This window comes from Bos indicus, chromosome 11 (assembly GCF_029378745.1).
Source record: "Bos indicus isolate NIAB-ARS_2022 breed Sahiwal x Tharparkar chromosome 11, NIAB-ARS_B.indTharparkar_mat_pri_1.0, whole genome shotgun sequence".
Lineage (NCBI taxonomy): Eukaryota > Metazoa > Chordata > Mammalia > Artiodactyla > Bovidae > Bos > Bos indicus.
Genome location: NC_091770.1, coordinates 69,103,558 through 69,116,696, shown reverse-complemented (window position 1 = coordinate 69,116,696; position 13,139 = coordinate 69,103,558). Strand labels below are relative to the sequence as shown.

The window sequence follows — 13,139 nt, the reverse complement described above, 5'->3', positions numbered from 1 at the left end:
ATCCTGCTGTTGTCAAACTGCAACATAAGAATTGTGGCAAAAACTCGGAACCACCACAAATTGTGAAATTTATCTAGATTGTTCAGGATGAGACCAAGGAGAGGTGAGAAGTAACCACATGACTTCTGATGAATGCTTTTATCCATTCTCAGTGTGTTCAAGGCATGCAAAGTCTGAATGAAGCCTCAGAGGCTCCTGTGGGTCCTGCTTTAGCAAGACATTTGAAACTGGGTCAGACACCACTTCTCCTAAGTCTGACCTCCCTGAAAATAACCTGTCTGACAAAATATTAAACATTTTTTGGTCAAATCTGATTTACAAAAATAACTGGAATTTTAAAAAATCGCCCTTGGTGTTGTATATGCATTCTCCTTTTTTCAAAGATCATGAATAGAAACTACTCGGTTAAAATCTGTTGTCCACCTTGCCCAATACACGGGAGAAACAGTGATTATAGTGCACACTTTATTACACGTGAACATGCAACAAAACGGGTCATACATTAGCTGGGAACGTAATCCATTTTATGGGGTCAAATTTTCGGTTTTCACTGTATTTCATTAACTATTTATGTTAGGTATAAATTCACTTAAAGATGTTTCTCACAGTTTTAAGAGTCACTAAATTTACTGAAGTCACCTAAATTTTATTATCTGTTGTATATTAAGTAGGGCTTCCCAGGTGATGCTAGTGGTGAAGAACCTGCTTGCCAATGCAGGAGATTTGAAAGAGATGTGGGTTCGATCCCTGGTAAAATCCCCTGAAGGAGGAAATGGCAGCTCACTCCAATATTCTTGCCTGGAGAATCCCATGGACAGAGGAGCCTGTTGGGCTACAGTCCATAGGGTCACAAAGAATTGGATACAGCTGAAGCGACTTAGCACACATGTATATTAAGTACAAAGAATGGATAATTTTCTATTTGAAATATTGTGTTTATAATACCAAACTTAACTCCATGGAGAAGGGAAACTCTCCGCTTCCTACCCAGCTTCCTCCTGGTTAAAATGGACATTCACGAAGACTAGAACCATCTTTAAGCCATAAATGTCTTTGATATCATCCAATTTGGTGGATCCCCCTAAGGTGGGGGTATTATATTATCCCCCTGGAGGAGGAAATGGCAGCCTACTCCAGTGTTCTTGTCTGAAAAATCCTATGAACAGAGGGGCCTGGCAGGCTACAGTCAATGGGGTCACTAAGAATCGGACACAACCGTGTGAATGAGCACACATATCATTTTTACTATAGGTGGTTTTTTTAGCACACTTTCAATGTTATAAATAGGTTATATGTCATGCATCTCATATTATATAAATTCAGTAGTTTTACATGAATTGACAGAGTTCTCTATCAACTGACCAACTCCCTGTCAGTCATTTTTTGGCTGAAATGTCTCAGCCTTTTATGTCATCCACAGCACTAATAAGCTCCCACCCCTCAGTACCAGGTTAATATCTGAAGTTTTCAATAACTCTCCATTTTCTTTTTGCTGCTATCAATAGAAAGTGTCACTTTTTATAAACTTCAAGATTAATTAAACTCATCTTAAAAACTCATTGATTGCCTCTGACCCCTTCACTCCCTCACTTGGTTATGTTTACCAGGATCAAAGAGAATACACAGCTTGCTGGGCACATTAAGTTTCAAAGGCAACTATTATAGCAAATAAAACATTTTTATGTGACTCTTTCTCTAAATTTCCTCCCAATTATGAAAAATGACACACCCGATTCCTCTCTTCAAATTATAGAAAGACATAAACACAGAATTACCCACCAGGACCGCTGTTCTTGGTATAGTGTGGACACTTTCTAAATTTAACATTTCATGCCTTTCTTCTGTTTTACAACTCAAGAGAAAAGATGAATACATTCCTAGATTGAAGTAAGACTCTCCACAAGAGTTAATAATAGCCCACTCCCGCCAGTTTCTTTGGTACACCTGAGACATCAGTTTTATTACCTTCATTAAGTAAGTGAGCCTAGTCCAGCTGCTGAGGATCTCTACAGCAAATATATTTGAAGCTCCCTCTGTGACCCTTTCTTCAAAGGGCGCTTCTAGTCAAGGATTCCTAACCATTTAATGACTAAACGGTAGATTGATTATGTTATTGCTTCCTGCTGCTGCTAAGTCGCTTCAGTCGTGTCCGACTCTGTGCGACCCCATAGACGGCAGCCCACCAGGCTCCCCCGTCCCTGGGATTCTCCAGGCAAGAACACTGGGGTGGGTTGCCATTTCCTTCTCCAATGCATGAATGTGAAAAGTGAAAGTGAAGTCGCTTAGTCGTGTCTGACTCCTAGTGACCCCATGGACTTCAGCCCACCAGGCTCCTCCATCAACGGGATTTTCCAGGCAAGAGTACTGGAGTGGGTTGCCATTGCCTTCTCCGTATTGCTTCCTACTGTATCTAAATCATGGAAGGTTTCATAGCAGCTTTCTTTCCTGTGTTGTTGTATCTATTACAAAATATCTAAGGCCAGAGAAGATGTTTCACTATTTTTAACAATGTATTTCTGTGATAAGCACATCCCATGAAAGCATATGAAAATACCCCATATTGCCTTTCTTAGCCTTCCATCAGCCAGTTCCACCAAAGGCATGTAATAGGGAGACTTCTTAGGAGGCCCTGGGAAGGATTTTCTTCCTTAATAAAATAGGTTCATGAAGGGACAATGCCATTCCTTTCCTACTTTGGGACATTATTGTGAGAACACATCATACTTGGAGCTGCTGCAACCATCTTGCATCCAAGAGGATGGCCAAATAGAACTGTGAGAGACTGGTTTCTGAACCAGCCTTGGGGCCAGACTTGACTTGACGTGAGACACGTACACCCATGGTGTAAGACCTCTGGATTGGTATCTGTTATTTAACACAGCCTAGAGCATCCTGATACAACTTCTTTCCCACATTTCACCAATGTATACAGAAAAGTATCCAACAATTGATTTACTCATTCAGTAAATTTTATTAAATGGTTATAATGAATTAAAATTTATATGAAAACTGTCAGAAGAAATAGGTATATTAAAATATTTTACTTCTTTGGCTGGATATCATATACAGCTGTATTTTCAGATACATAACCCAGACCATTTTCATCTTAGCTGTTCTACTAGTTGAAAAATAAGTTTTTGTAGTTTCAGTTGCCAGACTTCCTTGGCTGAGACTGAGTTTTGATGTGTTTTTTTTTTTTTTTTTTTTTTTGTCAAAAAGGCAGGGAAACCCATTGGGAACAAAGGTTTAATAAATTTAGTTAAGTCATCTGCCAGGCGGTATACCAGGATTATACTTTTTTCTAGAATTACATTGAGAACTAAGTAATTTTTTTAGGGTTGCATTGAGATGTGTGCGTGTGTGTATGTGTGGCCCCATGGACTGCATCCCACTAGGCTCCTCTGTCAATGAAATTATCCGGGCAAGAATACTGGACTGGAGTGCCATTTCTTATTCCAGGGGATCTTCATAGCCCAGGAATAGAACACCATGCAGGTCACTTGAGTCTCCTGCATTGGCAGGCAGATTCTTTACCACTCACACCACCTGGGAAGTTAAATGAGCTCTTGTTTTGACTGTGTTCACTGACTTCCTAACAAAGCTCAAGCTCTGAGCTGTGTGGAAGTTGACAGATTCTTTGGTTGGGAGAAATGGTTTTGGGCTTTAAGATTATTCAGTCAGTCACTTACTGGTGTTACTATGGTAAAAGTGCAAGGAAAAGTAAAAGTTGCTCAGTCATGTATGACTCTTTGTGACCCCAAGGACTATACAGCCCATGAAATTCTCCAGGCCAGAATACTGGAGTGGGTAGCCTTTCCCTTCTCCAGGGGATCTTCCCAACCCAGGGATCGAACCCAGGTCTCCCACATTGCAGGCAGAGTCTTTACCAGCTGAGCCACAAGGGAAGCTCTTACTACAGTTCAGTTCAGTTCAGTCACTCAGTCGTGTCTGACTCTTTGCAACCCCATGAATCACAGCACGCCAGGCCTCCCTGTCCACTGCCAACTCCCGGAGTCCACCCAAACCCCTGTCCATCGAGTCAGTGATGCCATCCAGCCATCTCATCTTCTGTCATCCCCTTCTCCTCATGCCGCCAATCCCTCCCAGCATCAGGGTCTTTTCCAGTGAGTCAGCTCTTCTCATGAGGTGGCCAAAGTACTGGAGTTTCAGCTTCAGTATCAGTCCTTCCACTGAACACCCAGGACTGATCTCCTTTAGGATGGACTGGCTGGATCTCCTTGCAGGCCAAGGGACTCTCAAGAGTCTTCTCCAACACCACAGTTCAAAAGCATCAATTCTTCTGCATTCAGCTTTCTTCACCATCCAACTCTCATATCCATACATGACTACTGGAAAAACCATAGCCTTCACTAGATGGACCTTTGTTGGCAAAGTAATATCTCTGCTTTTAAATATGCTATCTAGGTTGGTCATAACTTTCCTTCCAAGGAGTAAGTGTCTTTTAATTTCATGGCTGCAGTCACCATCTGCAGTGATTTTGGAACCCCCAAAAAATAAAGTCTGACACTATTTCCACTATTTCCCCATCTATTTCCCATGAAGTGATGGGACCAGATGCCATGATCTTCATTTTCTGAATGTTGAGCTTTAAGCCAAGTTTTTCACTGTCCTCCTTCACTTTCATCAAGAGGCTTTTTAGTTAGTGAAAAGCACTTTCTGCCATAAGGGTGGTGTCATCTGCATATCTGAGGTTATTGATATTTCTCCCGGCAATCTTGATTCCAGCTTGTGCTTCTTACAGCCCAGCGTTTCTCATGATGTACTCTGCATAGAAGTGAAATAAGCAGGGTGACAATATACAGCCTTGACGTACTCCTTTTCCTGTTTGAAACCAGTCTGTTGTTCCATGTCCAGTTCTAACTGTTGCTTCCTGACCTGCATACAGGTTTCCCAAGAGACAGGTCAGATGGTCTCGTATTCCCATCTCTTTAAGAATTTTCCACAGAAAATGACATTTTCTCAGGATTAGTTGGGGGTTATGGGTTTTGGGGAAAAGCCCCACAAATGTGAACTGACTCATTTCATGGGGAGGGTTCATTATATCAACCTAGCTTATCACGGTGATATTAATTATAATCATTTGGTTAAGGTGCTGTCTGCCAGAATTCTGCACCACAAAATTAATGTTTTCTCCTCTATTTTATTCAGTAAGAGCAGTCCACATACAAGTGCTGGTTGTGGATAGCAGAATTAAACTTCACCTCCTAGAGTGGGGAGTTTCTACGTATTTTATTTGTAATTGTGTGAAGGAGATTTGTCCCTTCTCCTCAGTTGTTTAATTATCCAATATGAATTATCAATTTTTATTTATCAATTTAATTATAAATTATTTTTATAATAATTTATATTTAATTATCAATATTTAATTTAATTTTTAAGTTTAATTTAATTTAATATTTAGTTTAATTATCAATATTTTATTCTTTGGGTTATAATCTAATAGTACTGTTGTTTATTTTGTAAATTCTGAGAAATAGAACTTACTCTCCTGGATTTATTTGTATAACCATTGTTATGCACAACCACAGTCAGTAAATAGTATTTGCTCATGATTGTTGTGATATGAGTTGATATAAAATTTGCATCTGTTCATATTATCACTCATTCTCATTTAAGAGAGGCCTGTGGGTAACATTTCCTTGGTGCATCCATACCCTATATTCAGGATTACAAATTTGTGGAAGAGAACAGTTTGTCATCTCTTGCACATTGCTTTTTTGTTTCTGGCATTGCATCCATGGTCTCATAGTAGATACTGTAATGAATTAATAAAAACTTGGACAATAGTGATAAATTAATCTATCTTTGAAGTTCAGTTTTTAGCACATTAGGTGAGTAGTATAGATATTTCTGTGGTTCTCATAACTACAATTTATCCTTGAACACCACTGGTTTCAACTGCTTGTGAATTTAATCCACTTGAGGTATTTTTCCCCTAATAAATATGTACTGTAGTACTATACAATGTGTGGTTGGTTGAATCCATGGATGTGTAACTATGGGTATGGAGGGAATAACAGTAAAGTTATAAGTGGATTTTCGACTGTGCTCGAGGGCAGGAACCCCTAACCCCAACGCTGATCAAGGGTTAACTGTATATTCATCTACACTAAAATGAAAAAAGGAAAAATAAAATGCTGTGGAAGGCTTACTTTTTATGGAAAAAGAATGCATAATGTTAAAAATACACTCAAATAGTTTTTTTTCCCCCCTAGCCAACTCTAAAACTTGATAAAAGAAAATTTAAGCCAAGGAAAACCAGGTTCTAAACTTATGGAATATCTTTAGACTGTAGAGTATGGTCAGAGATTATGCCTGTCTGTTTTGAGAAGGCAGTGCTGATAATGTAAATGGGGTTTTTGAAAAAAAGATGGTTGTAGCAGAGCCATGCCAGCACCCGCAGAATCTATCTTTATAAACCTGCTAGACTCTCCATCCTTGTCTGAGAAATTCAGGTGATAAGACGAAATGTCCTCCAATGGAAAAAGTATGAGACAGGCAGGTTATATAGACTAATTCCAAATTACATGATTAGTTGCACTGTTATTTATCAGTCCATAAAATTATGAAATAATATATGATAACCTCAAGATTACTAAGAAAACTGTTAAGAAAAATCTGGATATTGCTTTTTAAGAAAAATAGGGATATTGCTTTAAACATAAATAACATGTAGAATTGGTAATGAAATGGGGAGAAAAAGACTCACAAGGCTTTGTGATTTTTATGAAAGAGAGAAGAACATTTAAGTTGAAGAGAATAAAAAAGATTGAAAAGCATTAGTGATGTATAAATGGAACATGAGAAGGCAAAGCACAAAGAATCATCATATCTTCAGAGGAGAGTTCTAAGAAGCTGACGATTCAGTCATTTTACTTGCCATTCTGGGATTTCTGAAACATATAAAATATTAGAAAAGTTTTATGACAGTCCTGTGGGTCTTCCTATAGCTGTCTCACTGGGAATGGAGAAATACACTCAACCTGTCAGTGTGTTCAGTCTAGAACAACTGTGAAGACAATGAAGAATTCACATTTGAGGAAAGTCACAGCTTTAAAGAAAGTCTGAGAATAGACTCTCTGAAGAACAGGTATTTCTCTGAGGAGAACATCAACTGTGTTTAACTAACCCTTAGAGAGATTCAAGTACATATTGCAAAGAGGCTGTTTAGTACAGTGGTTAAAAACATCAGCTTTGGAGCCAGACTGCCTGCATTTGAAACCTGGTTTTACCACATACTAGTTCTTTGAGTCTCAATGTACCTTAGTTTCCTCATCCATAAAATCGGAATAATTTTACCTAATTTATATAGTTGTCTTGATAATTAAATGAATTAATTCAGTCAACATTTTTATTAAAACTACTTCTGTCTGTATGTGTCATAGCTTATTATAGTTTTTGTTCTTTTTCCGTAAAAAATTGGCTTCTGTGATACAGAATCAGTTGTAAATTTTGAAAATTAAAGAGTTGCTTGCTGAAATGATCAATTAGTAGACCAGACACCACAGAAGAACAAATTAATGAGTCAGATGACCAAGCTAAAAGATTTTCCTTAAATGATAGGAGATGAAAATCATGAGAGGAAAAATCCAGAACTTTTAACATCTATCTAAGAGATGTTCCAAATAGAAAGTCTAAAGGAATGAAGAAGAGAAAAAAATAATGTTTTCTTAAATAATGGAAGGAATATTCCCAATTTTAGAGACATTCATGTTAGAAGAGTATCCTCACTGCTGAGCAGAATTAGTGAAAAAGTTGCATACCTGTATTCATATTGGTAAAGTTTCACAAAACCAGGGATACAGAGAAAATCAATAAAGCTTTCAGAGGGGGAAAATTAGGTGATCTACAGAAATAAGATTGATATCAGACTTCTTATTAGCTATATCAAGTTAAAGAAGACTGTGGGCAAAATAGCTTTGAAATTTTGAGGGGAAAATTATTTGGTAGTCTCAAGTTCTGTTTTAAGCAAAACTAGCCTCCAAAATTGAGAACAACAACAACAAAAATTACATTTCAGAAATATGAAGACTCAAGCATTTTTTGACAGAAATTCCTTAAGGAGGACTAACAGAAGGATGTGAGATATAAGAAACAAATGATACGAGAAGCCAAGACAGACTTACTGAGTCAAGTCTAAATATTTAGAAATATTTCTGTGACACATAAGGAATGGTAGTAGTAATAATAATGGCAGTTTGGGGGAACTATTGGATGATTTGTTCGAATTTTGGAAGAGAGACAAGAGGAAAGCATAATTTTTTGTTTAGGGGAAGATTGTTTATTAACTCAGTGTTGACAGTTATTAAAATGTTTGTTAGAAATAGAAAAGTGAAGTTATTTAAATTTAAATCTTTGTTAGAAATAGAAAAGTAAAGTAAAGCATGACCTTTAAAATAATAGAGTTTATAATTTCCAAGTCACTAGAAGAGGGGTGAGCAATTGTGAGTGGGAAAATTTTTTGTTATATTTTTATGTTCCTTGACGCAATATCCTTGGTACTTTTGTAACTTAACCATAATAATGATAATAGTGATTACTTATTGAATACTTTGTGCTAAATAATCTTATTTATTTCTTACAATTCCTATCAGGTAAAATACTATTGTGACATTATGCTTATTATTACATTTGGGATCAATGAGGGACAATGGCTTAAGGCTGACCAGCTGGTTTGTGGTGGCTCCCTGATTCTAACCCACACAGTCTCACTCCAGAGTTACACAAAGCCTACCGACTGCACTGTGGGTGTAGGTGTCCTCAGGTGAAAGAGGAGAGACATGTAGGTGTCTATCCGGTGGCTGTCACTGACAATAAATACAGTGGGTGAGCAGCAGTTGAACACGTGTCAGCAAGACCTATGCTAAACTTATTTATATTTGTAGACTATAGTATTCTAGTTTGAACTTGCTTGTGCTTAGTCACTCAGTCACGTCCAACTCTTCGAGACCCCATGGAATGGAGCCCACCAGGGTCCTCTGTCCATGGGGATTCTCCAGTCAAGAAAACTAGAGTTGGTTGCCATGCCCTCCTCCAGGGGATCTTCCCAACCCAGGGATACCACATTGCAGGTGGATTCTTTACCATCTGAGACACCAGAGGAAGCCTAAGAATACTGGAATTAGTAGACTATCACTTCTCTGAGGGAACTCCCTGACCCTGGAATTGAACTGGGTTCTCCTGCACTGCAAGCAATTCTTTACCAGCTGAGCTACCAGGGAAGCCCCAGTTTGACTTACTCAAACCAAATAATATGGTCAAAATCCTTCAAGCTAGGCTTCAGCAGTATGTGAACCAAGAACTTCCGAATATACAAGCTGGATTTAGAAAAGATAGAGGAACCAGAAATCAAATGGCCAACATTCATTGGATCATAAGAAAAGCAGGAGAATTCCAAAAAAACATCTGCTTCATTGACTACAATAACGCCTTTGACTGTGTGGATCACAACAAACTGTAGAAAATTCTTGAAGACACCACCATACCTGTCTCCTGAGAAACCTGTATGCAGGTCAAGAAGCAACAGTTGGAAGCAGACGTGGAACAGTAGACTGGTTCAAAATTGGGAAAGGCATATGACAAGGCGTATGTATGCTGTCCTCCCCCTGCATATTTAACTCCTGTGAAGAGTACATCATGTGAAATGTGAGGCTGGATGACTCACAAGCTGACATCAAGATTTCAGCTAGGAGAAATATCTTCAACTTCAGATATGCAGATGGTACCACTCTAATGGCAGAAAGTAAAGAGGAACTTAAGAGCCTCTTGATGAGGGTGAAAGAGGAGAGTGAAAGAGCTGGCTTAAAACTTAACATTCAAAAAACTAAGATCATGACATCTGCCCCCATCACTTCATGGCAAATAGATGGTGAAACAATGGAAACAGTGACAGTTTATTTTCTTGGGCTCCAAAATCACTGTGGACAGTGACTTCAGCCATGAAATAACCAAAAATAAATCCAAATAAAGTCCTACAACTTTACTAAATAACCAAGTAAAGTCAAAAAAACCCCAAAAAACAAAACCCTACAGTCTTTAAAGTCACTGATTAAATGATGTAATGATAGTTCTGTATGTTTTCAGGGTCCTACCGTATCTACCTAATGACAGTAACTATTGTTTTAGTTGTTTGATTGCAAGAAACTACCACTCACCCCCTCTAGCCAAAATAAGAAAAGCATGTTGTAAAGATACATATGGCAGTAAGGGAGATGGAGTCTTGTGGATATTCAAGAGGTGAAACCAAAGACTGACCAGCCCTTGTGGAAAACTGCCTGTTGTTCTGGATCGCAGTCAGCTTTAGGGGCCTCAATAGCAGAAGTTGTTTAGGTCTTCACTACAGTGGGCCCCCTTTATTTTGCCTCGGGTACTACTGTCTCTGTTATCTGCTTTTTTGTCCTCCGTTTGTCTGACATAACAACTTGTTTTCTCCATGGTCCCAGGTAAAATTCCTGAGAGAAAACATTTGATTGGCCAGATAGTTACTGTGCATGGCCCGGGGTTTTCATGCTTTGTGGACTGTCAGATAAGACTACTGATTATCAGTACAGTTCAGTCACTCAGTCGTGTCCGACTCTTTGTGACTCCATGGACTGCAGCACTCCAGGCTTCCCTGTCCATCACCAACTCCCGGAGTTTATCCAAAACTCATGTTCATTGAGTTGGTGATGCCATCCAGCCATTTCATCCTCTGTCATCTGCTTCTCCTCCTGCCCTCAATCTTTCCCAGCATCAGGGTCCTTTCAAATGAGTCAGCTGTTCACAAGAGGTGGCCAAAGTATTGGAGTTTCAGCTTCAACATCAGTCCTTCCAATAAATATTCAGGACTGATTTTCTTTAGATTGGCCTGGTTGGATCTCCTTGCAGTCCAAGGGACTCTCAAGAGTCTTCTCCAACACCACACACAGTTCAAAAGTATCAATTCTTCAGTGCTCAGCTTTCTTTATAGTCCAACTCTCACATCCATACATGACTACTGGAAAACCCATAGCTTTGACTAGATAGACCTTTGTTGACAAAGTAATATCTCTGCTTTTGAATATGCTGTCTAGGTTGGTCATCACTTTCCTTCCAAGGAGTAAGCGTCTGTTAATTTCATGGCTGCAGTCACCATCTGCAGTGATTTTGGAGCCCAGAAAAATAAAGTCTGACACTGTTTCCACTGTTTCCCCATCTATTTCCCATGAAGTGGTGGGACCGGATGCCATGATCTTCGTTTTCTGAATGTTGAGCTTTAAGCCAACTTTTTCACTCTCCACTTTTACTTTTGATTGAGTAGTACCAAAAGGGAAATACTAAAGACTTTGTACACGTGGCTTGAGAACAGATCCTTTGCTTACTGCTTTTGTAAGCCTGATAACACATAGTAACTTGGTTAAAATGTCTGTTTAATTTGGGATTTTAACTTTGGATGAGTTACTAATAAATATTAAGGCAGTTCTTCTTTGTATTTCAATAGCTAGGTTTGGCTTGAAAAGAGGCTTTGGAGAATTTTGAAAATCTTACAATTTAGCTAACTCCTTTAAGAATATCATCTGGTGTATCTGTTATTTAATGCAAGGTCAGTGCCAAATTTAAGGTATGTCATGAGACGCTCATTATGAAAGTAATTTATAGTAAAACCCCAAAACTCTAAAATATATATTTTAAATGTGGATATTGGTTAAAATTATATGTAAATACTTGTTAAATTGATTCTAGGTTGGGCTATGCAGGCTGCTGCCTATATCTTCATTCATAGGAAATGGAAGGATGACAAGAGCCATTTTGAAGACATGATTGATTATTTTTGTGATATCCGTGAACCACTTCAACTCCTCCTATTCCCTGAGGGGACTGATCTCACAGGTAAGGTGGCCTGGGCTTGGATCACAGAACTTCACAACATGAAAGGAAAGTGAAAGTGAAGTCGTTCACTTGTGTCCGACTCCTTGACTCTTTGCCACCCCATGGACTGTAGCCTACCAGGCTCCTCTGTCCATGGGGTTTTCCAGGCAATAGTACTGGAGTGGATTGCCATTTCCTTCTTTAACATGAAGGTACTCTGAAATCAGCTATCTAGTCTAAATTTCTCAGTCCTCAGGCAACTGAACACTAGTGAGATTAATGGCCCATCCCTGGAGTCATTCAGTTGGCACATCAGAACCCAGAACTCCTGATGTTCAGCCCATAGAATTTATAATTGGCAACTCCAAGAAATAGTGTTTTTATATATTAGTATTATATACTAAATTATATACTTAGTATGTTTATGTAACTAATATATATTATATATGTTTATATTATATAACTAATTATATATTAGTATGTTTGATTTTTATAGTTTAAATTCTATAGTAGTTAGATCACAGAGGGTAATACTGAGCATAATATTGGCTGCATATTGTTTAACCTTGAAATTATATTGTAAGTTTATTAATTCCCAGAGCTGAATTATCATTGGGAAGTTTTAATGGACAGACTGCCATATTTACATTTTTTAATATTTAGAATGTGTAACAGTTAAATTTGGGTATTGAAATCAGCTGTATTAGAGTATAGAACGTCATTTTCGGAAGTGATAGATTTATATTTGTGAATGCCAAAATGTACACCAAAGAGTGGCAACTTTGGAAGTTATTTAGTTATTAAAAAGATAATTGGGTAAAAGCTCATGGGTTGCTGTTACTTTGGTATATCAGTATAAAAATGTTCATACATTAGATATTCAGAAGTTATAAGGTAGATATTTTAAACTTTTTTCACTCTATTTTTTCTCAAGTATCGTTTTTAAGTGATGAAGTTAACATCTATTTGAGTATTTTCAGGGTCCAGAATACTCATTATTCCATGATGTAGTTGCATGTTTTTAAAGTTAGAACAGTATTTGCCAGATAGAGGAAACAGACTGATCTTAAAGCTTAAAAAAAATTTTTAAACAGTATTTTACAAATAGTTTTGAGTTGGGATATGATTTTTTTTTTTCTAAGTAAGCTAGCAAATTACCTTTGGTGTGAAAAAATATTTGTTAAAGGTGTTTTTTACCTTCCATGATTAACTTTAAACTTGGGTTTTTAAGCCCAAAGAGAATGTTTTATGATCCTCTTTAGGTTCTGAATCCAAACTGTTGGCACATTTTT

The 13,139-nt window shown here is 37.9% G+C and overlaps 1 protein-coding gene across 6 annotated transcripts in view; it reads left to right on the top strand.

The window, feature by feature from the left end:
* The window catches only part of LCLAT1 (lysocardiolipin acyltransferase 1), a 284,186-nt gene that overhangs the window by 187,580 nt on the left and 83,467 nt on the right, over positions 1-13,139 (top strand). For all 6 annotated transcript variants that reach the window (XM_019970479.2, XM_070798932.1, XM_070798933.1 and 3 more), the window contains one exon: positions 11,722-11,868. In XM_019970479.2, coding sequence (XP_019826038.1) covers positions 11,722-11,868 — 147 coding nt within the window. The remainder of the gene's footprint in view (positions 1-11,721; positions 11,869-13,139) is intronic.